At 37.0% G+C, this 26589-nt stretch overlaps 1 protein-coding gene across 1 annotated transcript in view; it reads right to left on the minus strand.

Moving 5' to 3' along the window:
* ANO3 (anoctamin 3) overlaps positions 1-19074 on the minus strand; it is a 258575-nt gene extending 239501 nt beyond the window's left edge. Inside the window, exon 1 of the mRNA XM_029915555.1 lies at positions 18939-19074. Within this exon, the coding sequence (XP_029771415.1) occupies positions 18939-18984 (46 nt within the window). The 5' untranslated portion in view covers positions 18985-19074. The remainder of the gene's footprint in view (positions 1-18938) is intronic.
* Between the last annotated feature and the right edge of the window lie 7515 nt (positions 19075-26589).

The raw sequence follows: 26589 nt of genomic DNA on the forward strand, positions 1-26589 counted from the left end.
GAGAGGGTCATCTACCAGGGGCTGTGCTACAGTCAATAATTTGACTCCCTACAGTGAAATTCATTTGGACTTCCAATACAAGAAATGTTAGAATCAATTTCTGTTGCTTTCATCACTAAGTATGTGGGGTTTTGTAACAGCAGCAATAGGAAATGAATCTAGCAAATAATGTAATACTAATCAGTAATAAAAGGGATGAGCTACTGATAAACAGAACTGAATATAAAAATGGTGAGTGAACTAAGAGGATAATTTATGAGTATATATTATATTATGCCACTTTCATAAAATTCTAGAAAATGAAAAGTAATCTAAAGTGACAGAAAGCACACAAGTGGTTGTCTGGAGACATGGTGGCTGCAGAAAGGAGGTGTTACAAAGAAGCATGAAAAATCTTTTGGGGGTGAACTATATTGATTGTGGTTTTGGTTCATGGGTGCATATATAGCAAAAACATCAAATTGTACACTTTATGTGCAATTTATAATATGCTAATTCTACTTCAAAACTTTCAAAATTAAAAATGTGTATAAATATACAAACATATATATATATACATATATACATACACACGTGTAAATGCACACACTATTAGGAGATAGATAGGTAGATAGATAGATAGGTAGATAGACAGAGAGATAGATAGATAAAAACAAGAAGGAAAACAAAACCCCAAAGCTCCAACATTTATTTTACAGTACCTCAAGAAAAAGAAAATGAGTAAAATTAAAAATTAGAGAATCGTTGGGGCGCCTAGCGGGCTCAGTCAGCAGAGTGTGCGACTCTGGACCTTTGGGTTGTGAGTTTGAGCCCCACATTGGGTGTAGAGGCTATAAATAAATAAACTTAAAAAAAATTAGAGAGTTGTTATAGAGATAATACAGGAAAAACTCCCAGAATTAAAGGGTATCGCTTAATATTGAAAGAAGGATCTCACTAAGTAATCAGAAAAATGAATAATTAGAACTATCCCAAGACTCACAATTATGAAATTTCACACAATACCAAGTTAAAGAGAAGATCCTAAAAGCTTAGAAGAGTTGGTATTGTGGAGGAATGAATACTTGGGGGAAGGGAGACAAAAAGAACAGAAATAAAAAATCACAAGAGAGACTCTTCAAACTCCAGAATGATATGAGACTGTCTGAAAGGGAATCTATCTGTTGGAAGTCAGCCGCAGAATAATGCCATAAAAGCTTTGAGAGGAAATAATACCCATCTTAGAATTCTTTATCCAGCCAAAGAGTCAATCAACTTTTGAGGTAGAAAAAAAAAAAGAGAGAGACATTTCATAATATACAAAGCCTCAAAAAATTAACTCTTCAAACACATTTTCTTAAAAAGCTATTAGAGAATGTCCCAGTAGAATAAGGCAGCAAATCAAATAAAAAAAAAAAAAAGATAGGGGATCAAGAACAGGAGATCTAACAGGAGAAAACTAGAAAGAAATCCCAGTATGACAGCCCTGCACCTGAAATTTTAAAAATTTCTCATTGGAGTATGAGGTAGGAAAGATGAAGAATATATTAAGGAAAACAAGTTATAATTTCATGTGTTTAAGCATAAGAAAACAAATGTCTGCTAGGGTATGATAAATTATTATTGAACATTTAAAAAATGATGAGAGTTACAATGAGAATATAGCAAATGTAAAAACAAGTTTTTTCCAGAAAAATAAGAACTCTTACCTAAAAAGATATTAATCTTAGTATACTACTTACTACCTGAATAAGCACTAAACAATTTTTAAATGAAAATAATATATACATTAACCATAGATTTCATCAAAATTGGTACTGCTTTAATGGAACAATATGGAAACAGGGATTGCAGAGGTGATGGAGTGGTACTATAAAAAGATAAATTTCCACTAACTCAACAGAAAATCAATAGATATTTTAATTTAACAAATAATAAATTCACGATGGTGTAAAATTTAGAAATCATAGAAGTCCCAGAACAAACATTAGTAAGTAGTAAAGCTAAAGAGGTTGTTTCTGAGAATAGAGACTGAGGAGTGCAGAGGGGTGGGACAAGATATTACATTTTGCTTATTTTTTTAAACTTCTGTCACTTTGTGCTGTTTTTTTTAACCATGCACGTATATATACTTTAAGCTTTTAAAAAGTGCTTCATGAGAAATCAGCTACGGTTGTCTTAGCAGTACCTGCTAATTAGTGGAGCTCTGCCTGAGCCTCTATTTGTATGTTGAGTCATTTATTTTCAGAAAAAAATATGCTTTAGGGTCACAAAAGAAAAAATATATTAAAAGTTTTTAATTGAGGTCTCAATTTCATTATCCTTGCTAGCAATTTTTCAAAAATAGAATTAAAAGTATCTACCTTGTGTTAGGCAATTTCAATGTTGGTGATAAAATATTAATATGAACCTATTTTCAACAGATTATAGTTTAGAAGTGGGTGGTAGCTCCAGTAATTAAACAGAATCTGAGAATTCATTGTTATTATGTTTAAGGAAGTAGAGAAAGTAGACAGGTTTCGTTATGAAGAAATTTGAAAACTGGAACAGTTTTCAATTTATAGAAAAAAATTCTTGGATGGACAAATGTAATCAAGATAATGAACTGGGGAATATGTGAATGATCTAATATTTACTGAACAGCAGGCACAGGCCAGACCATTAGGGGAATTTAAAACAGCATGTACACCTTCCAAATTGCTGAAGTTGAAAACTAGCAAACTAAATTTAACATAGCAAAGAGAGAAAGCAAAGAAAATAGTAAACAAAATCCAGAAAACATTAAGGAAAATGAAAAAAAGGGAAAATTAACAAATATAATCCATACATTAATAAAGTTTTCAATTAAATTCCTAAGAGAATTCTGTGGAGGTTGTCTATTAAAGATAAGCATCTAATTCTCTCTCTGAAACATCCCCCAACCCAATGGCCAAAGAGATGAAAGGAAAAGAACACACAAAAAAGTGAATGAATCGTCATTCCTACCTCAATGCTAGAAACTAGGAAATAATTATAGAATAGACAAAGCCAGAGTAAATAATCTAGTCATCTTTGGTGCTGTTTTGCTGCAGGACAGTTGAAGGGATTCTGGTTTGAGTTTACTGTTATCTCTTGTCCGGAAAAGCAAGGACAAGGGGACAAGGCAGATTAGGAGACTGGCATCCTTTCATCTCTAGGTATTAACAGATGAAAAGCTAGCTGAGGGCAAGTGTGTTCATCCCAAACAGAAAAACAACTGGAAGTGAAGTTTTCCACTGGGTTCTCTCCTTGGGAGAAACTTCCTTGGGTTTTCTTGATATAGGAGGAAACAGAAACAAATGAATTAGACAAAAACACAATGTGCCTAAAGTAGAAACCGGGCCAAAAAGAAATTTTCATTAATAAATGTGGTCAGAGGTACAGGTGACTGAATAAACACTTTCCAATTTTTTAAAAAAATGTTTATTTATTATTGAAAGGGAGATAGAGAAGGAGAGACAGAGTGGGGACAGAGAGAGAGGGAGACACAGAATCCGAAGCAGGATCCAGGCTCTGAGCTGTCAGCACAGAGTCCATTGCAGGGCTCAAACTCATGAAATGCAAGATCATGACCTGAGCCAAAGTGCAACACTTAACCAACTGAGCCACCAAGGCTCAAATCCTTAAGTTTAACTCAGTTTATAGATTGTAAACTTCAGAATATAGAACGTGGGAATGATTTTATCAGTACATTATATATTATAAAATAAATCCTTTTAGATTCTAAAGCTAGGCCTCCAAGACTCTGGCATTCTTGAAGGAATGTCCTATGCCTTTCATGGTATTATCAGTTTAAGGTATCAAACCTGTAGTAATTTTACACCTGAGAAAATGACTTTCTATTTGACCAAAAAAAAAAAAAATCAGTATATTATGACTACCCAAAGTCATGATTAATTCTTCGTTACTATGATAGTACACTGGGTAAATTAAGGTCGGACATATTTAAGTGGTGATATGGGGTTCCTGTTTGTTTCAGAATCAGAAAATGCTTTGAGAGAGGAGAAAAGAGTAAATTATGTTGCAAATGAAGCCATATGTTAAGATAGGGAAGAGATGGGATTAAAAATGAAACAAGGGATACTTTTTGAGGGGGATATTATTGAACTCAGAGAACATTTACACCTTTTTTCTTCATCTAAAAATAATGCTCAGTGAGCAAGGCCGGAGAGGTGATTGATCAGTCATAACTAGGGTCTTTTGGCTCAGACCCATTTCTTGCTCCCTGTAGAACACATGGTATTGTAGAAGATGTTGTACAATCCACGCATTTTTAAGTAAACCAAACAATACCTGGACTTACAAGATATAATGTGAGCAATGCCAGGAGTATTACATCATTCCATCATAAAGTGCAATTCCAAAGCTTTTTGTTTTGCTCTGCTTGCTCTTTTTCCCTTTTTGTCTTTACTTCCTTTCTCTCACAAGTAATATCAAAAAGTAGAAAAATGTGGCAGTTTGATTTTAAGAGATTGATTAGGGCAGGCCAAATTCCAGCAGGAGAGTGCAAAAGAAGTGATACTGACTTGTTCTCATCATGGATACAGGTCGAGCTGAATTCTGATTCCATAACAAGTTTGACAAAAAGATTTCATTTCCACATAAAATTCTGTGAGAATGCCACAGAAAGAAGTATTTTCAAGTCAGGCTTTGACTTAGACAAAAGAAGGGAAATGATCATTTAAAACACAGATACTTGCCTTCTCTGCCCTCTAATATCAAAACTGCATTTGCGCACTGACAGTGCAGGAATCTGAAACTTCCGTATGCAACTACCATCTTATAGTATAAAAATTAGATCCTGGGAATTTTATTAAAAAATATTTCCAAAACATTAATATAGGCAGTGCACTTGGATTTCAATGCTGGGTCAGCTCCCAGGAATTTATTCCAAGGACAAGGCTGACAATAGCTGTTCTTGAAGCTCTTTTGCTTGCTTTCAAAATTTTAAGAGATTCCTTGACCACAAGAACACTTTCATGATTAAAGCAGGTGTCCAAACTGATGCCAGTTATTTCTTCAATAAAAATGGCTAAGAGATACTCATAGTGTTTCACCATAGAGGTATTAATGGAAAGGAACAAACTTTAGCAGAGTCCTTCAGCAGATGTCAAATTGTATTGAATGTCATATTTTCAATGTTGAGCACAGCGTCTGCAACATAGTAGATATTCAGTAAGTATTTGCAGGAACAAATAATTTCGGCCTTAGGATAATCTGCACCAGGATTCCTGGTCCCATGTCATTTCCCGTTCCAGGAAAAACAAGCTTAGCACCCAACATTCACATCGAAGTGAAGTAACAACAAACCGTAAGTCTAGATCCAGGAGGGCAGGGTGGAGAATACACTGAAGGGAATTGGGTATTGTTGCAGCAGGTGGTTTAGAATAGCATGAGAATGGGAGGGAGTCTTTCTGGGATAGTAAGAAAATCTTCACAGAGTGTCACTGTAACAGAAATTCTGAAAGATTCTTAGTTGAAATGCCTGTCGCATCTTGTAACTGAATGAATTTCGTAAATCCTTTCACTTTTCATGACATACAAAGATCATACCCTGAAATGTTCATCGTAACTATTCATAAATATGCTGTTTTTCCTAATCCAATTTTTTCAGGGTAACTAATGGCAGAAACAAGCTACTGTTTCTAATTCTAATGGCTCATGGTACACTAGAACGTTCATGGGATTTAATCTCACGTTTACTACATATTAGCTATGTGGCCATATAGTTGTGTGCAACTTTCTTCTCAGTCTGTTTCCTTTCCCATGAAACATACTTCAGCTTCAAAGCACTGATATAAGAATGATGTGATATAACATATATGCAGTGGCTAGCACGTGGATGGACACACAATAGGACCCGGACTATTATCAACTCCTTTTAGCCACTTTGATAAAACTTCTATACTCTTAGAGGACTAGTTAGACAGATACATTGCTGGTTCAAATTCCAGGTATATTAAACACCTGTCTTGCAGTACTAAACGCTCATCTTACATTCCTAAGTAAACTACTTGTCACACTGTGCCTCAATTTCCTCATCTGTAAAATAGAGTGAATAGTACCTCCTTTGATGGATTTTCAAGAAATTTAGATGAGTTAATTAATGCATATCATGGACACAGGGATGAGTCACACATAGTAAGTTCAATTATAAATCCTTCATGCTTTAAGACACTTATCTTTAAGTGTTCAACAAACACATGATAATATCGTTTCATTTACTGAGAAGTTAAATAGATATAAATCTGACAAAATATTCTTGGCAGAAATAAAACTCAAATATATTAAGCTTTATATCTGTTGAGTATCATTCACATCAAGGATTTTTAAGTTGGCTGAAGGAAAGAATTTCATATAATTCCAAGGAAGCCTTGATTGCCACATTTGTGATTGGCAATGAAAGGTTTTGTTGTTGTTGTTGTTGTTGTTTTTCCCAAGACTAGGTCTGAGGCAGAGAAAAGTTCAGAACCTCCCCATCCCTTATTTACTTTTTGATATCAAAACATGCCATTCTTAAAGACAATGTGGTACTCAAGCACCACAGAGGACACTGATTATATGAGGAAAATTATGAGAATTATATCTTGAACATTGCATTTAGATAGAATATTCTCATGCATGCATTCATTGTTCGGCTCTATTATATTGTGTTTTTCAAGTATATAAATTAAGTTTTGCAAAATGTGATTTTATATGGACTATATGCTAAAGTTAACTACTCTATGTGATTTAAATTCTAGAGTACTGTTGTCTAAGTGGGCATAAGTGTCTCTGAGTGGGTGATTTTTTTCACATCTGGTAAGAGTTATGACTAACTGCAAGCTGTTCAATGTGGTACATACCACCGACTCACTTGTCTTGAAGCAATGAGCTAGAAACAGAAAAACATCATTCAAAGTATGAGTGGTCTAGAGGCATTATACCAAATATAGTATTTTATTTATGTATGTATGCATGTATGTATTTATTTTTCCAAAGATAGTATTAAAATTTTTTAAAAGTTTATTCAATTTTGAGAGAGAGAGAGAGAGAGAGGGAGAGGGAGAGGGAGAGGGAGAGGGAGAGAGACAGAGCACAAGCAAGAGAGGAACAGAGAGAGGGAGACACAGATTCTGAAGCAGGCTCAGAGACTGACTTTGGGTTTGAACCCATGAACTGTGAGATCATGACCTGAGCCAAAATTGGATGCTTAACCAACTGAGCCACCCACGCGCCCCATCAAAGATAGTATTTTAAAAGACAGTATTTTCCTCCATAAGGAAAAGTGGATTTACTGTTTTACCCTCAATTTTCTTACCTACCTTCAGTGACTAACATCTTAAAGCTGCTTCTTTCTTATTATAGTAGGCCATAGTATATTTTATAGTATATAAAATATGGTGAAGAGAAAGACATAATTTGAACTATATCTAAATAAAATTATTTTAGTTGTCATTTTCTATACTTCAATTTCATGAATATTTATAATTTTATAAGCATAATATCATAAACAATAAAAAATTGCTAATGCTATATTAGGAGTAAATGCAAATTCAGAGACTAATATGTGAATTACTTTTCACTAATTCTATTTTCTAAATTTATGCCATGGGTTATGCTGAAATGTATATATATAACATGATTCTCTAAAAGAAATCCACCTAAGTAATGAGCTGTAAGGAAAGGGTGCTAAATTTGACTTTTTCTGACTTATGTTTAGTAGGAACATTGGTGTCACCAGCACAAACTGTATTGGAATGTCTTAGAACTCCTTAGGATCAGAAAAAGTAGCAAAAAAAGAAGGGAGGCAGACTGGCATATGTATTCTTCTTATTATTATTATTTAGTACACACCATAGCAAGTGTGTCTCTAAACAACACAAGCAGTGTTAATTTATGTAGAGTAAAATGGTAAATTTAGAGAAGTAAAAATTGTGGTAAAAACCATACATACAAATCACAAGAAGCATCTTTTGAATGCAAGCTGTTTGACTCAAGTTCTTGACCACTATTCTTTCTCATCATAACTCTGGGGTCATGTTGTGTTGCTATGTTCAGTCTGTAGTCAAGATCATTTTAGGCAAGTAGACCAGAAGGGTACAACCTGCTCTAAGTATACAGCTGTGTCTGTAAGATCCATCCATTCACAGGTAAAATATGTTTTGATATCTTTTGCATAGGTCTAAACTGAGCGAATGTTAGTGAATTAAACGCACTTTACCTAAAAGGAAAAAGAAGTTGAATCTTTATAATCATCTAAACTTTGGGAGAATTATTTGAAAAATGAAATGGGAAATATTGGTACAACCAAGTAGATAGTAGAGATTATGGAGGTAAGGAACAAAACCCCTGTGCTGGATAATGGACAATCCTTGATCTCACTGATCTGAAGTTAGGGTAGGGAGCTACTTGTGTTTTATAAAAATATTAGTCACCAAGTATAGTACCTACTATATAGCAATCCCTATAGGAAGAACTAACCATGACATTTCTACCTGCCAAATAGCTATCTTAGCTCTACCACTCCTACTGTATAACCTTGAACACTAACTAGCTTTGCTCCTTTAGCTTCCTCATCTATGAAATTACAATAACATAAATTTCTCTTTATAAATATCATGACTTGAGCCTAAATCAAGAATCAGATGCTTAACCAACTGAACCACCCAGGTTCCCCCAAACAAAACCCTTTAAATAGTATCTGGCAAAGAATAAGCATCTAAATAATAGCACTTAATATTCTGAGTTCATACATAACGAAATTGAAACACATTGAAATTAGTTTGCCCATGATCACTATGTGAACAGTCTTAAGATTCAAACACACACACACACACACACACACACACACACACACACACACACAAAGATTCAAACACAATTTTGTGATTCCATATTCTTATTTCATATATTGCTTTTCTCGCTATGACTTTAAATTATGACAGTGAATTATAAAAAAATTAAAACACTACAAACCTAACATATATCTTTCCTATATATAAATCAAGAACTATAAACTTTTGCTATATACTATTATATGTTGAAGACACCATTTTGAGACATTTCATAATGAGAGGGTATTTACTAAAACTTCCTTATTTTTCAAAAAGTTATATAGTAAAAACTAAGACCTAAAATACCTATAGCAAGTATAAAGAATTGATATCACTTGAGGTACTTACAAGGGTCAAGACAGAACAACTAAAGACAAAGGCTGAGGGCTCTTCTCTACAAGTCTCCTAACTCACTTGTTAAAGTGTCCAGTAAATGAGACAAGGTAGTACCTCTCATTAAGACTTTCATCATACCGGGGCGCCTGGGTGGCTCAGTTGGTTAAGCCTCCGACTTCAGCTCAGGTCAGATCTCACGATTGTAGGTTCGAGCCCCGCGTCAGGCTCTGTGCTGACAGCTAGCTCAGAGCCTGGAGCCTGCTTCCGGTTCTGTGTCTCCTTCTCTCTCTGCCCCTCCCCCTCTCATGCTCTATCTCTCTTTGTATCAAAATAAATAAAACATTAAAAAAAAAAGTTAAAAAAAAAGAATTTCATCATACCTTAAAAGCAAAGAATTAGGGGATTATAATTAATATAGAAACACACTAAAGTTATATTTTCATAAGACTAAATGCATGTATTCAGCTAAGTGTATCTAGGATTTATGTAGTTTGCCACTACTAATAATACCGAAGCCCTATTTACAACTTGCTGTAGTCCACACACTGAAATTCCTGATCTCGTTCACTGCTTATATAGTTATTGTTATAGAAAACTGTTTCCCAAATGCGATCAGTTGTTAGAACCCTGCAGGATGCATGTTGGCTAAGAACACAGACTCTTAGTCTCCTCCCCAGAATGAGATAAGATTGTAAATCTGGACAGACTGAATAATTTGCATTTAACAAGAACTTCAAGTGGTTATTTAGATCTTGAAATTTAGGTCTTATAATTCAGAGAAATGAGCTAAAGTAGCAAAATAAAGCAAAGAAATAGCACAAGATACTAGTGAGTGATGGAAACTGGGTTTAAGTGGACATTGTGTGTATATTTGCAAAGCAGTCCAATCCCTCTCCTCCCATCTAAACTGCTGTTAATAGTGTTCCAAAGCCAAACATAAAATACACACAATTTCAGAAATTATTTTGAGAGATGCCTTTTGGTCAGCCTACTAACTTTCTAGAAGTGTAATGATAAAAAGTGCACCAAGATTCATACAGTGCATTTCCAAAACAGTTTCACACCACCAAGGCCTTGGTGGCCTTGGGGAAGTCCTCTCTTCCAAGGCCAACTGTGTCTCGATTACAGTGATGATGTGAATATAGGGACTCATGTTTTGGTGAACCAGATTCCTGCAGCTGTTGCTGGCTTCCTGCATGCCTGCTGAATTGAAACCAACCAGAATTTAAAGTAATTGTTGCTCTGCAATGCAACTCTGCAGGAAAGACAGTGACTAAAGGAACAGCCAGGTTGGTTGTATTAATGTAGTGCCTGCTAGGTTTAGAATAGGATTTCACACTTCTGTGATTTCTGATGAATGGCAGAATCAGAAGGTATCACGGAGATCATTCTGTCTAAATTTTTCATTTTTCTAAGGACACAGAATGGACATTGAGCTACCCATGATCTAGCTCAGAAATCTGCCTTGAACTGTGATAGTTTTGCAGGTAAGAGACAGAACAAGGAGACAAGCTACAGACAGCTATGGTGAAAATCAAATGGGAATGAGATAACTTCCAGCTGCTTAGGACAATAGTCCTCCAAAGAGCTTGCAGCTAGTAGTCTTCCTTATGGAATCTAGAACAATTAGAACGTGGACTTTGACTCTCACCACTGTTTAACATAGTGTTGGAAGTCCTCGCCTCAGCAATTAGACAACAAAATGAAATAAAAGACACCCAAATTGCAAAGAAGTAGTCAGACTTTCACTTTTTGCAGATGACATGATACTCTACATGGAAAACCTGAAAGAGTCCACCAAGAAATTGTTAAAACTGATACAAGAGTTGCAGGATATAAATGTGCAGAAGTTGGTTGCATTTCTCTATACCAATAATGAAGCAACAGAAAAAGATATCAAGGAATCAATCCCATTTACAGTTGCACCAAGAACCATAAAATATCTAGGAATAAATCTAACCAAAAAAGGTAAAAGATCTGTATGCTGAAAGCTATAGAAAACTTATGAAAGAAATTGAAGAAGACATAAAGAAAGGGAAAAAACATTCCATGCTCCTGGATTAGAAGAACAAGTATTGTTAAAATGTCAATATTGCCCAAAGCAATCTATACATTCAATGCAATCTCCATCAAAATAGCACCAGCATTCTTCTCAGAACTAGAGCAATCATAACATTTGTATGGAGCCACAAAAGACCCTAACTAGCCAAAGTAATATTGAAAAAGAAAACCAAAGCTAGAGGCATCACAATCCCAGACTTTAGCCTGTACTACAAAGCCATAATCATCAGAAAGTACAGTATTAACATAAAAACAGACCTGTAGGCCAACGGAACAGAATAGAGAACCCAGAATTGGACCCACATTGGACAATGTATGTAGTATGGCCATCTAATAATCTTTGACAAAGCAGAAAAGAGTGTCCAATGGAAAAAAAAGATAGTCTCTTTAAAAAATGGTGGGGGGATTCCTGAATAGCAATATGCAGAAGAATAAAACTAGAGCACTTTCTTACAGTGCACACAAAAATAAACTCAAAATGTATGAAAGACCTAAATGTAAGACAGAAAAGCATCAAAATCCTTGAAGAAAACAGGCAACAACATTTTTGACCTCAGTTGCAGCAACTTCTTATTTGACATGTCTCTGAAGGCAAGGGAAATAAAAGCAAAAAAAGAACTATTGGGACTTTATCAAGATAAACTTCTGCATTGCAAAGGAAACAATCAACAAAATTAAAAGGGAATTGACAGAATGGGATAAGGTATTTGCAAATTAAAACTTACCAAATTCAGCACCCAAAAAACAAATAATCCAGTGAAAAAATTGGCAGATGACATCAATAGACACTTTTCCAAAGAAAACATCCAGATGGCCAATGGACATATGAAAAGATGCTCAACATCACTCATCATCAGGGAAATACAGATTAGAACCACATTGAGATATGACCTCACATTGGTCAGAGTGGCTAAAATTAACAACTCAGGAAACAACAGATGTTGGCAAGGATGTGGAGAAAAGGGAACCCTCTTGCACTGTTCGTGGGAATGCAAACTGGTGCAGCTACTCTGGAAAACAGTGTGGAGGTTCTTCAAAAAATTAAAAATAGGGTTACCTTATGACCCAGGAATAGCACTATTAGGAACTTATTCAAAGGATACAGGAGTGCTGATTCCCAAAGGCACATGTATCCCTATGTTTATAGCAGCTTTATCAACAATAGACAAATTATGGAAAGAGCCCATGTGTCCATCAACTGATGAATGGATAAAGAAGATATGGTTTACATATACAGTGGAATGCTACTTGGCAATGAAAAAGAATGAAATCATGCCATTTGCAACAACACGGATGGAAATGGACGGTATAATGCTAAGTGAAATAAGTCAGAGAAAGACAGATATCATATCTTCTCACTCATATGTGGAATTTGAGAAACTTAACAAAAGACCATGGGAGAAGGGAAAGGGAAAAATCGTTACAAACTAAGAGGGAATCAAACCATAAGAGACTCTTCAATACAGAGAACAAACTGAGGGTTGATTAGGGGTTGGGCGGGGGTGGGAAAAGTGGGTGATGGGAATTGAGGAGGGTACTTGTTGGGATGAGCACTGGGTGTTGTATGTAACTGATGAATCATGGGAATCTACTTCCGAAGCCAAGAGCACACTGTAAACACTGTATGTAAGCTAACTTGACAATAATTACATATTTTTTAAAAATGTGGGGTTTGGAGTCAGGGAGGGTTCAAACCCCAGTTCTACCACGCATTAAGAGCTAATGCATATAACACCTAAACCTCAGTTCCTTCACCTTGAAAATAGGAATAGTGATATATCAAACTACTAACTATATCATATGCACTACAGGTTTAGGGCATATGAAATAATGCAGTATACTTTTAAGTTTTGGGGACAGTAGTACTACTATTACTTTGAGACAGTGGGTAGTAGTAGTATCCACACAACATTAGCTGCTGCTGCTGTTTCTGGTGTTATTATTAACACCCTCCTCTGCAATCCTGAGAGGTGGGATTACCACTCATAGAGTCTGAACCAATGGTTCAGAAAAGGCAAATCCTAGTGTTACAAAGGTAGTGACAGAATTCAACTACAGGGAATTTGAGGCCATGTTCTTTTCATGAGCGTACACCTACTTCACATTAATGCACACATTTTACATCAATATTTTCTAAATATCTGCATTAATTATGGAATACTAAAATAACAAACAGAAGATTAAGCTCTTCTGTGATTTTTTTAAAGGTTTGGGTTTCTTTTGATAAACTGATTTATACAATCATCAACCACCGATATTTCTTTTTTCAATAACAACCCTGCACAGAGTACAGGGTCCTAGACTCAAATGAAGACTTCAGCTCTTTTTTTTTAAAGACTTTATTTTTAGTAATCTCTATACCCAACAAGGGGCTTGAACCTACAATCCTGAGATCAAGAGTCATATGTTCTACCAACTGAGACAGCCAGGTACCCCAAGACTTAAGTTCATTAGAATACTTAACAAATGTGAGGTTTTGGATAGTTGAACTTCCAGATAGCTTTGAAACACTCATATGTTTATTGGATTTCTTTTAAATCTTACCACTTCTCTTCATTCTTAAATTGAAGACATGTCTTTATCACAAACTCTATACTATTTCTGCTAATTTAAAGTCACCACTTTAAACCTCAGTGTTCTCACTTTGAAGTAACTCGTCTGAGCCATGTGTGATATGCAGGACTTTTAAAGAAATGGTCCCAGACACCTGTGTTTTCTATTTGGGCTGAACAATCTGTACATTCTTTTCATAGTTTGGCTCTCCCTCTCTGGGAGATTATCATTGGGGAGCTACGGTTGTATATATGTAGGAAATCTACTGAGGAAGTAAACAAAGAAAAGGGTGAAAATTAAGGGACAGAGCAGAAGATCTGAGGGGCTCTCAATTAGATTAGATTCCCCATCTTTTGTGATATCAGGTTGATATTCAGTACCAGCCTGAGAGAAGCATAAGATCTGGCCCAAAATATCTTCTACCAACTTTTTTCTCCTATGTAGCAGGGATTATTTTAATGAGAGACAATGCTTTCTCTTTAGTTACAAGTAAAAGAATCAACTGTCGGGGCACCTGGGTGGCTCAGGCAGTTAAGCATTCGACTTTGGCTTAGGTCATGCTCTCACAGGTCAGGTCGTGGGTTCAAACCAAGTCGGGTTCTGCACTTAGAGCCTGGAGCCTGCTTTGAATTCTGTCTCTGTCTCTGTCTCTCTCTGTCTCTCTGTCCCTCTCTCTCTCTCTCTCTCAAAAATAAATAAACATTTAAAAAAAGACGAATTAAAAAAAAAGAAATAATCAAATGTCAAAATACCAGGGAGGGTCAATATACCTATGTGAATGCATTTCTGTCAGTATATAAATGGCTTCACATTTTTTTTCCTGGTTTCACCGGGGGTGGGGGGTGTATAGGAAAGTTCTAGATCCAAAATATATTAGTGAGAGGAAAATGTGGCTTAAATAGTGGATAACAGAGATTCTGAAGCTAGGTATTTCCCACGACATTGTCCCTGCAGGGTGCTGTGAACCAAGACCTGGAAACAAGTCAGGATGGTTGCAAAGAGCCTTTACAGGTGCGCACTTGCGACTCTGAGTGATTTATTTTTAGAAAAGGAAAATATAAGGGCTTTGTGGTCTGTGTTTTCCCATGTAAGTATAAAGATTATTATTATTAAACCACTTTTTGAGTAGGAAGTGTTTGATTTCATGGAATTATTAAAAACATTCTTTTCCTATTTAGCCAAATGTCCCTAGAATAATAATGAATCACTTAACAGCTCAGCGAGTCCCCTTAAGCCCAAGCCTTTGAGGACAGTCTGTGTTTGATGTGACCTATGGTGTTCCCTGAAAGTTACTGGTTGTATTGGTAAATAACAGCCACCAGAAGCCAGAACTCACATTGTCCTTTTCTTGCCCACTTTTGCATGACACATGAATCCATCCTCAATCAAGTGAACAGAGCAAGCCAGGCTGGGAAGCACAGTTGGACTTTGACCAGATATCATTGCTGATTTGCCGGCTAATGTGTTCCTCCAATATGTGCGAAGGCAAAGGCAAATACACACTCCCAGTTCCCTGTAAGCATCATATACCCCAATTTACCCTTGACACTTCAGAAATAGAGAATCCGTGAAATACTCTGCCCTTTAGGAGTCTCACATTTTACTTATTAATTTATTAAGCCTCTTAATAAAACAATATAATAAGTGGAACAAAAAATTTTAAATATTAAAAAATTAAAAACATATGTTGTGTCCTTTTTAGAAAACAAAATTTAATTGGCATTGTCAAGGAACAAAATGTGAACATCTTCCTAGAAAAATGCAGAGTTGCCTATAATTTTCATAAAAGATTGTATTTAGTGGAACCTCTCAGACTTCCTACTGTACAAAGTTCTCTGAAGGATATGTTTGCAATAATAGTTTCAAGAATGAAAATGTTCTCTATTTTTTAAGTTTATTTATTTATTTTGTGAGAGAGACAAAAGTACGCATCAGAGTGGGGCAGAAAGGGAGGGAGAGAGAGAATCTCAAGCAGGCTCTACATAGTGTGGGGCCAGATGCGGGGCTCAAACCCACAAACTGTGAGGCCATGACCTGAGCCAAAGTTGGATGCTTAACTGACTGAGCCACCCAGGTGCCCCAAGAATAAAAGGGTTCTTGGTTATGCCATTGCTAAACACCCTGCCTGGCACACAGCAAGAGCTTGATAATAGGAATTGAGTGGAGCATGAAGAAGTACAATTCATTTGCAGTAACATTTTGAAATTATGAAATGAATATCTAAAATTACTCTATGGAGATTTTTGAGAGACTTTCTGGAGGAATGGGTATATGAGTTGGGGAGTTTGTGGTTGTAACTCAAGACAATTATAAGAAATTTTTCGAAGGTCTGGAGTCTAATTTTCCCTAAGAATACCACCTCCTCAAAAAAGAATACCCCAAAATGACTAAGACAAAGTAAAATAAAGGGCAAAAACTTAAAAGGGAACTGCTGAGGGTGTTTTTTACTCCTAAATAGTCAACAAAAGACAGATGATTATTAATTATTCACGATACTTATGAGCCCCAGTTTGGGGCCAGACGAACTGCTAAGTACATTACAACTCTGTAATGTCGGTATTACCTTCATTTCATAGATATAGTAACTGAAGATTAGAGATATTCGAGAATAAAACTTCTAAGCAGCATTTATAGACTTAAAATCCAGGGATGAAAATGAAGATCATAGATTAAATTAATGGAGAAATTTGATTTCATATATAATATTTCATTTTACAAATATTGATTCTGGCATATATATTGATTTGTTGAAAATGCTGAGTAATATCAGTGAGGGAATTTGGATCAGGGATTGATTACTCCAGAGTTCTCATCTGAGGGAAAATCTCCATGCCTGCTGAGACTTTAAATATAGAGTGTATCTGTTTTTCCAAAAGATGGTAAATATTTTTAAAGTCTTATAATAAGGGTGTTTTCTGAATATCCCAGGCTATTTCTAGGTATTATAAGATTGAAATCAAAGTCAGAAACAGAAATTAATCTCACATGATTAAAAGTGAGATTCCCCATAAACTGGTTTACTCAGCCACATTATTTCTTAAAAAATGAACTCAATGCAGGGCTTTCATCTTTGGCCCAGAAAGAAATGATCTCTGTTTCCACATTGCTTCCAACTTTCCTTCCCCAAGGAACAGAGAGAAATAGAAAGGGCCGTAGGGGTCAGGGGTTCAATCTTTTCAATCAAGCAGAGTCCAAAGAAATTAATCACTTTGCTCAAGGTTTTTAAGGTAGTTATGAAGGCAAACTTAGAATTTAGAACTCCGAAGTTCCAGTACAGAATAGTCTCCATTTTAATGTTAAGTTTTCAGGTTAATGTTATGGTGAAAACACTCCTAAAAGCTTTTTGTCTCATGCTTCCTGGGTCAGAAAGCATCTAGAATATTATTTTGCTGCTTCTTTGAAAAATTAAGATAGCGAGCCATCAGTTTGGTACGCCTTTTTGGAATGCCCATTCAGGGTTAAGAAGCAATTAACCAGAAACACGTTATTGGTGCTTCTTGCCTACTCCCTCCTCCTCTCCATATTTATCCTTCTGCTAAAGTTGCCTTTTGTGCCAACAAGTAAGACTTGAAAATAACTGTCTCATAATGCATCATAAAGGAAAGCAAATGTTTTTGGACAAAATGAAGAACTAGGATTTGCATAATTTTTGTAACTCACTTTGAGCAATGACAGGTGGTCCTTAAATTGGCAATCATTTGCTTTTAAAAGCGAAATATGTATCCATACATAATACGCTGTGTGAGGACCATTTCAAGGTTCCAAGTTCCAGAAATGAGTCACCTATAGCCATGCACCAGAGAAAAATACTAATCGTATGAGGCTGGGGCAAAGTTCCTATAATCTTTGTCCTCATTCTGAAAGGGCACATGCATTTAAAACAATGGTTAAGAGAACATGATTTCTTAAAGCAATTTAATTTTCTTTGGAACACTTAGGTTTGACGTGGAATTGCACACTAGGTGAAATTTTTGATGAACAGGACAGTCTCTCATCCCACTCCCCATTTCAACATATTTTTTAAGAAACTAGAGAACTTGGACTTCTAAGAGAGTATTTAAATTATGGAATTTGAAGCTCACTAAGTCCCATATTCTGACTAATGAAGGAATCCCTACAAAACTATCCCTGTTATTTCCATCCAGATTTTGCTTTAAGATCTGTACAGAAACAACTCTTAACTGTAAATAGACAGAAAAATAGAGAGTGATGGAGGGAGGAATATTTAAGTAAATATTAACTTCACTTTGAAGAAGCAAATTTACATCACAGAATTCATACACTTAATTGTCCTATGGTCAACTATAGCATAATTACCATTACCATTACTAAGTCAATAAAACGGACTTGTTTAATAAATATTTCTGGACAAACTCCAAAAAACTGGGCAAATACCTAAAAATAAACATGCTCTATAAAAATACTTTTCAACAAGATGAGGGATATGGACCAAAAAGTGAGGATAACTTGGAATATTTCTTAATTTGACTATACACACAGATACTCATACCATTGTACCCACGGGGAAACTTGAAGGAGAAGCTGGCTGGGGGAGATAATACAAAGCCCCTAGAAGAGGAACCTACCAACAATAACAAAAGCTTGAAACCCAGAATCAAGCACAGGACACAGGCAAAATTAAGTTTTCCAAGAAAGTTTCAGAGCCCTTTCAACAGGCCAACTTCTGGAACTCTCCCAAAATTCATTTATCTAGTATTGTGTAAAAGCGTCTCAAACAAGAGATTTGCTCATGTGAAGCTTCTTAACCATTTGAATCACAGACTGGGGCAAACATGGTCCAGTATTTCTGTCTTCAAACCTCAGAGCACTATTGGGTTAATGAGACAACCCCTACTAAGCTGGTTTACTGCAATGTAATGAAGCAGTCTTAGCAGAGATAATAAATTAAATCAGGTCTCAGAAATGACGAATTCCGCTTCTCCCAGGGACCGTGCGGAGGCTCAGAAATCAGACTCATCTTGGATGCAGAGTGAAGATGCATAAAAAAAAAAAAAAAAGAGGAAGAAGAAAAGAAAAAGAACATTTTTTTTAACTTCACAGAGTTCTCCACCTCTGCGTCGCATTAGCCTGGAATGGATGCTCCTACACAACTGCAAGGGCATGCAGAGGGGGATGTGACGCCCTTAGGAAGGGGGGACCAAGATTCCAACTGACCTTTTTGCTGTTTAAAGGACTGAATCGAGCCTGAATGGTGGACCATTTTCACTCTGTGCGTCCCCGCTGGGTTCTGAAGCTGTCCTAGAGGGAGGCGGAGGAATAGTAACCAGACTCTTTGACAGGCTACCGGGCTCCACACAATCCCTGAGCCTCCGCGAGCGCGCTGCAATCCGACACCTGCTTTAGCCGGCACTTAGCTCCTAAAGCTGCGCGCCCACCGTTGTTATGGCAACGCGGAGGGCGGTCCAGCGTCCAGCTCCCCTTAGCGGCTACTCCTGGAATTAACCTCGCATCCCCAGAGCGTCCAGTGCCGCAGTGTGGGTGGGCGTTGTGTTGGGTTTGCTCCGCCAGGGAGAGGAGGACTTTTCTTAGTGACTATAAATAAATCTGAACAAATCTCTGGAGCCACTAAATTATCTCTTTTTCAAGTTTGAGGCTAGTTATTATATCGGGGCACGGTTTTAATTTCCTAAAAGTTGGTCTGTAAACACGGGCATTTGCAGAAGGGAAAAGCTGATCTTTCGCTCTCCTGGAAAAAATGCAACAGCAGATGTGGAGACCCTCGTAAAGTTGCATATAGGAAATATGGAGAACTTCCACTTAGCCAGGAGAATGGTTTTATTAGATAAGCTATATTAAATGTCTAGTACACCACTGCATGTGAGTTTTCTTCTTGTTTTCCAGCTTTTGCGGCTTTGAATCATATGATAATGGCACGGGGCATTTATCAGTAACAGGTGCTGTAAAAACACTCCCCACGACACTTAAAGTAATCCTAGCAAAAGTCTTATGAAGTAGATTATTATTTTAATATTGTAAAAGAAACCGAAGCCCAGAACAACAAAGAATTCTCAAAATCATTAAAAAAAAAAAAAGACATCACCTTTTGTTGAGAGAGAAAGACACCTGATACTAAAGAGGCCAAGTAACTTTGGGAGGGCCAAACCACATTGGCCAAAATAGAATAAGGAGCTAGTTCAACACATTCCTCAGTCTCTCTTCCTCTTACCTTCCTCATCCTGCTGCCTGATTCAAACCTCTTAGTTCCTTGTGGAAGATGTAACCTTCCTGAACAAGAGCAAAAGAGCCTATGCTTTCCTGAATTTTGAAGGTTTGTGAGACCAACTCCATCAGTTGAAGAATACAAGTAAAGGCAGATGATAAAAGAGAAGAACACGGTGGTTTCAAGATTTTCAAAACCTCACACAGGTTGAGCTACTATCCTATGCTTTTTGATTTCACCTGCAGTACTGAGTACAGGGAGAGTGAAGGGATGTGGCTTTGAACAAGCACATGTTCCAGTTAAATATGACTGCATACCAACCACTCTGAAACTATTATCTCTCGTGATATTTCATAGGTTGGCTAGGCTCAGCCTGGTGGTGCTGACTAGATTCCTCTTGAGTTTTCAAAGGCGAGGCCTGAAGAGGAGAGAAATTGGAATCTACTCTCAGTGAAAGGAATAGCAAAGAAGGTGCAACTGTCTTTAATGAAAGATAACAGTTTTTCCAGAAGAAAGATGTTGAACATTCAGGAAAAGCTCAGTATGCAGGCAATGAATAAATATTTGCTTATAAAGAATTAACTCAGTGTAAGTTCATCTCGAACTGAAGATCTAGAACAAACCTCAGAGACTGTCTCCACAAAACTTCATTTTACAGAAAAGGCACTGAAACCCAACACAGTAAATGAATTCCTGCGGGTGTTTTTGTTATATTTTGTTCATCTGCACTTAAAATTCTAATATAGCTCAACTTGTAGCTCATTCCAATTACAATCCAACTCATTGAAGTCTAATACCACCCAATCTTTTGGGGTGAGGATTAAATTTAATATATTTAAATAATATATTTAAAGTTCCTGGAAGGAAAGTAAAGCTCAATAAATACCAGATACTATTATAATTATGACTCCTGAGGATCCGATCTTATTTTTATTTTTTTTAAGTTTATTCACTTATTTTGAGAGAGACAGATGGCACTAGTGGGGTTGGGACAGAGAGGCAGCAAGACAGAGCATCCCAAGCAGGCTCCACTGCCAGCACAGAGCCCGTGGCAGGGCCTGAACCCATGAAACCACCAGATCATGGTCTGAGCCCAAATCAAGAGTTGGATGCTCCACCCAGGCACCCCCTAATCTTCTTGTAAAAATCCCTCTTAAATCACTAGGTTTAGAATCAGAAATATTGTTGAAATATGAGCATTAATTCAATTCATGATCCGGAAGAACAGTTGAGAGAATGAAAAACCTATGGTTCTACTCTACACTTCCAGGCAGAAGGACATTTTCAACTTCCCGGAACCTCTTCTTTTGCTGATGCCTAATTTTCTCCAACCACAATTCAGCTGGAGGCAAGGCTGTGCGCACTGGAGCTAGGAGTGAGTTAAGAATTAGAACCTCATAAGAAATTTGTTATAAAAAAAAGAAGTGATTTGGTATTTCTAACACCATTGCATGCTCACCTCAGCAGCTTAACTATGATTAAATTATCTTATAAAATTGATTACTTTGCATGAGAAATATTTTAGGCTGGACTGACAGATTGGCTAGCAGGGAATTCAAAGAACATCTTTGCTTGTTTTAAAATCAGTCTTTTAAGGAAGGTTGCTAGAGGAACAGCTTTCGTAAGGACCCTAGAAAATTTCAAGCACCATCTGCTTTACAGGAAAGGGAATGCGAAGAGTAGGAAAGCTCTGTGTGTGTGTGTGTGTGTGTGTGTGTGTGTGTGTGTGTGTTGAAAGCGGCAAGGGCAGGGGGGGTTGAACAAAGACCTTCCTAAAAAATAAATCTTCCTATGAACCGATAAGAGGAAATTTTTGATTCTGACATTTCCATTGCAGAAAGTTTAGGAATGAATATATAATAGCTTCATCAAGGATAGCTAAACTGATTTTTATGTGTGTTTTTTTTTTTACGATTTTTGGTTTTAAATTTCTTTCTTCAAATTTTAAAGATGAGAAAATATTTAATATAATGTTCAGTGAGGGAACACAATTATGTTATATGATCTTAACTATGTTTTGCAAAGTAGGGGAAAAAAAGACTGGAAAGAAACATACTGAAATGTCTAGAATAACTAATTTTGCAAGTTGGGATTAAGGCTGATTTTCTTATACCTCCATTTTTTTGGTCATATTCTACTTTCAACAAATGATAGCTATTGATTTGATATTGATTTTATACACACATTTTTAAACTCTCTCCCTATCATGCTACAAATCTAATTTTTCTTTTTCTAAAGTATTGGACTTAGTTTTGTTTTGTTTTCTTGCTCAGGTCTCCACTGCATTCTCCCTCCCGCAGCTCGCCACCTGTCTCTTGTCCTCCTTAGGTAATTAATTGATCAGGCCCCATGCTAACTTTGCCTCCCAGAGAGGCAAGAAACTCTGTTTTTACATCACTGGGAGGTTTTTATTCCTCTCAACTCCAAAGTATGAGTACTCAGCTCAGCCAGTCGCGAGCTTCCCAGTTTTGTGCTCTGTCATAGGAACTGTGAGAGTTCTGCCGTTACCTCTTCGGGTTTTGAATAAATGACTTAATTGAAATTGGGTTGCCAATTCTACTCTCATTGCCTAATTGGTAACTGAAATAATGCAATTCTCTTGCATGATTTCCCTTTATAGAAAACCCTTAATATATTAAAAGGCAAAATGAGGAGCGTCTGGGTGGCTCAGTTGGTTAAGCATCCAACTCTTGATTTCAGCTTCATGGTTCATGAGACACAGCCCCCACATCCAACTCTGTGCTGACAGTGCAGAGCTTGCTTCGGATTCTCTTTCCCCCTCCCTCTCAGTCCCTTCCCCACATGCACATGATCTCTCTCTCTCTCTCAAAATAAATAAGCATTCAAACAAAATAAAATAAAAGGCAAAATGAAATAACCAAGTCACGTTGGTAATGGTTTAAAAAAATTTTTTTTCTAATGTTTTTATTTATTTTAGAGAGATTGAGAGAGAGAGAGAGCAGGGGAGGGTCAGAGAGAGAGGGAGACAGAATCTGAAGCAGGCCCCGGGCTCTGCGCTAGCTGTCAGCACATACCCCAATGAGGGGTGCAGGGCCCGAACCCACGAACCATGAGATCATGACCTGAGCCAAAGCCGGACGCTCAACTGACTGAACCACCCAGGTGCCCCTACATTGGTAATGGGTTTATTTGAGAAGAGTAAGGAAGACAAGTGGAGAGAGAGCTCCCCCAGAGACATTATTATAGAGAGACTCTCATCTCCATGACAGCGGATTGAATGTTGAATGTCTGTTTCTTCAGAGACCAGTATAGTTCCTTTCACACAAGCTAAATGCTTACTAATGAATAAGTAAAGAAAGCAATTAATTTAAAATTTTAAAATGACTTCAAGAAAAATGCTGCTTTAGTGCCCTGAGTAGCTAGCTTCTTCCTTATGCAAAACCAAAGGGAGTTATATTAAAGTCAGTTATATATTTTATGCTTCTATATATTTATATTTAATATACGAATTACTTTCTTGGTGCGAGTTGCTATCCCTACTTTATCAGAAGCACCAACTCTTCAGAAAACCCAGTGCTGTGACACATGGAAGGGTGGAGTACAATTTAACAGTTGCTTCCCCAGAAGCCTGGGGTTGCTGACCACATGTGACAGTATAAGAACAGGTGAGTCCTGTTGACAGCCATGCTAGATGCTCAGAGAAGCATTCAGCAGTGACAGTCCTAATGGACTTTTGTCTGTTTTTGGTCGTAATGGACTTTTGTTTGCTGTTGTTGTTTTTATTTTTTTAATGTTTATTTTTTGAGAGTAAGAAAGTGAGCACGATTGGGGGTCAGAGAGATGTTAAGAGAGAAAATTCCAAGCAGGTTCTATGCTGTCCCCACACGGGACTCAATCCCACAAACCATGAGATCATGACTGGAACTGAAGTCAAGAGTAGGATGCTTAACTGATAGAGCCCACCCAGGCACCCCATTACCATGTAGTATTTTGAAAAGACAGGGACACAAAATGATTTGCTTAAGAAGACAGCATTAGAACGTGTGGGACAAAGTAGGTGATGGTGGAATAAACATTTTATATTCTTATGGCTCTATGGAAAAACTTGTCATTACTTCAAGTTGCCTATAGGATGGAGTCCATGTTCATTCAAAAGGCTCCACAATTTGCTCTCAGCACTCTTTTTTTTTTAAATGTTTTTATTTATTTTTGAGAGAGAGAGAGAGAGAGAGACAGCATGAGCAGGGGAGGGTCAGAGAGAGAAGGAGTCACAGGATCTGAAGACAGGCTCCAGGGTCTGAGCTAGCAGTCAGCACAGAGCCTGACATGGGGCTCGAACCCACCAACCATGAGACCGTGACCTGAGCCGAAGTCAGATGCTCAACCGACTGAGCTACCCAGGCACCCCTGCTCTCAGCACTCTTTAATCTTGTTTCTAAGACTCTCTTATACTCTGTTTGGTCCTACAATGGTTTTCTTCCTCATAGGCCTCTCTGCTTTTGCTGCTGCAGTTTACTGCATTTGGAATGTCCACCCTAAAACTCCTATCCTATTCAAGTTTCCTCAATCCCTACTCTCCTTTAAGGCCCCAGAGCAATGCCATTTCCAAGATGAGGCATTCCTTTTTTCATATCCACCCCCTAGAAAGCCAGTTAGATGTGAACTTAATCTCCTATAATTCCTATAGAATATGACTAACATTTCATGGCATTTTACCATGTTTGTATTGTGCATTATATATGCACACTTTTGAAAGTAGGCACAAACTTTTCTCTTGTTTGCTAAGAGTCTAACAATAAGACATTCAAATATAAGTCCAGTGTATTAACTGCCTTTCAAAATTAGCATGCAAGACTGTGTCTTTATAATACCGTGTGATTTTATTTGCTCCAGATAGATAATTTCATAAAGACTGGTTTTGCTCTGTTTAGAAAATCTAGGACTGCAATAATTATTGATTTATTTACAACATCTATTCATCTTCATAAATTCATAAACTGATACTCTGATAATCTTGAACACTCTACCACATTTTGGTGAATTTCCATGATTTTAAAAAGGCAAGTTTTCCATGGAAACTCAGCTAGAGTTGTGGATGTGGAAGCACTAGTTGTCTATGGCTAGTATCTATTCTGATAACTTGATGCTTCTGCCGACTTACGCCTGTGCTATATTGGTTGTTGGGGTGTTTGCCAGTAGGAGGTGGAAATGAAGACAGCTTCTGTAGTTACCTATTTTCTTTTCAGAGAAAATAAATGTGTGGCCCTGGGAGGCTGAAATGACTGGTTGTGAATATACTGTGGTCTCTATCTGAACGAAGAATGTCTGCTGGCATTTTCCCAAAGACATTAACAATGCAATATCAAGAAATCCTTTAAAGAGATAGTGTGCATGAATATTTATTTGCTGGAAAAAGGTTCCTGATTTTTTTTTTTGTATTAGGGGAGGGGTAGAGAGAAAATCTTAAGCAGGCTCCACATCTAGCCCAGAGCCTGATGTGAGATTCAATCCCATGGCACTGGGATCACGACCTGAGCCGAAATCAAGAATTGGAAAGCTTGGGGTGCCTGGACGGCTCAGCTGGCTAAGCGTCTGACTTCGGCTCAGGCGGTGTTCTCAAGGCCCATGGGTTTAAGCCCCACATCAGACTCTGTGCTGACTGCTAGTTCAGAGCCTGGAGCCTGTCTCTAGCTCAGACCCTGGAGCCTATCTTCAGATTCTGTGTCTTCCTATCTCTCCGACCCTCCCCTGCTCTCTCTCTCTCTCTCAAAAATGAATAAAAACATTAAAAAAATAAAAAAGAAAAAAATTGGAAGCTCAATGAACCCAGGCACTCAAATATGTTGTTTATTAGTAATAAACTGCAAAAGAATATTGCAGTGTGAGGTCAATTTTTGCAAAAAATTATATGCACAGATCTGTGATAAAAAAAAACCCTCAAAACAAAGTCTAAATAAAGAAGATAACAGGTAAAGTAATTATTTCTTTTCATTTTGGTTACTGATATTTTAACCATATTCTCCATTTATCCCTAGAGTGACATTATGCTCTGGGTTGCCTTTTGTCACAGTGTAATTGTTAATGGCCTCAAACTTTACAAAGTGTCTTGTTTTGGATAGTAAGTTAAACAGCCACCTTAACAACCAAATGTATATGACGTATGTTAGAAAAATAAGTGTAAAAAATACAAAATGACAACAGTATTTAAAAATAGTCTGGGTAGAAAATGTTGTTATGCATTTAAATCCAATAGTATCACAGATTTAAAATTGAAAAAAAAAATCAGCACTTGGCCTTGGAGGTCCCTTTCTAACCTACCAGAGAAATGTGGGAGGGATGGCATTGCTTTGGGAGTCTTTTCCTGATGTTTAAATTGGTATGCTGTCTAATGGTGTGCAAATCACTTTGCCTTATTGGTTCATGGTGTCCCATCTATGATCAGGTTAATGGGTTTGATGCTCCCCAGGGTCTTTTCTGCCCTCATATTCTAGGATTCTTTTCAGTTGGAAAACAATTTCGTGTGCTCTGACTTCAGAAATATAATTCTTGTGGCTAGTTTGACTAGGATTATGCCTCTTTCCTCTCCAAAGGAAAATAGTAGACATAGTACAGAAAATCTTCACTGATTCAAATCGACAGAGAGAGACTTTGTGACAATATGAACTTGAGGGGGGTCTGAAATTA

Source organism: Suricata suricatta, chromosome 11 (genome assembly GCF_006229205.1).
Source record: "Suricata suricatta isolate VVHF042 chromosome 11, meerkat_22Aug2017_6uvM2_HiC, whole genome shotgun sequence".
NCBI lineage: Eukaryota > Metazoa > Chordata > Mammalia > Carnivora > Herpestidae > Suricata > Suricata suricatta.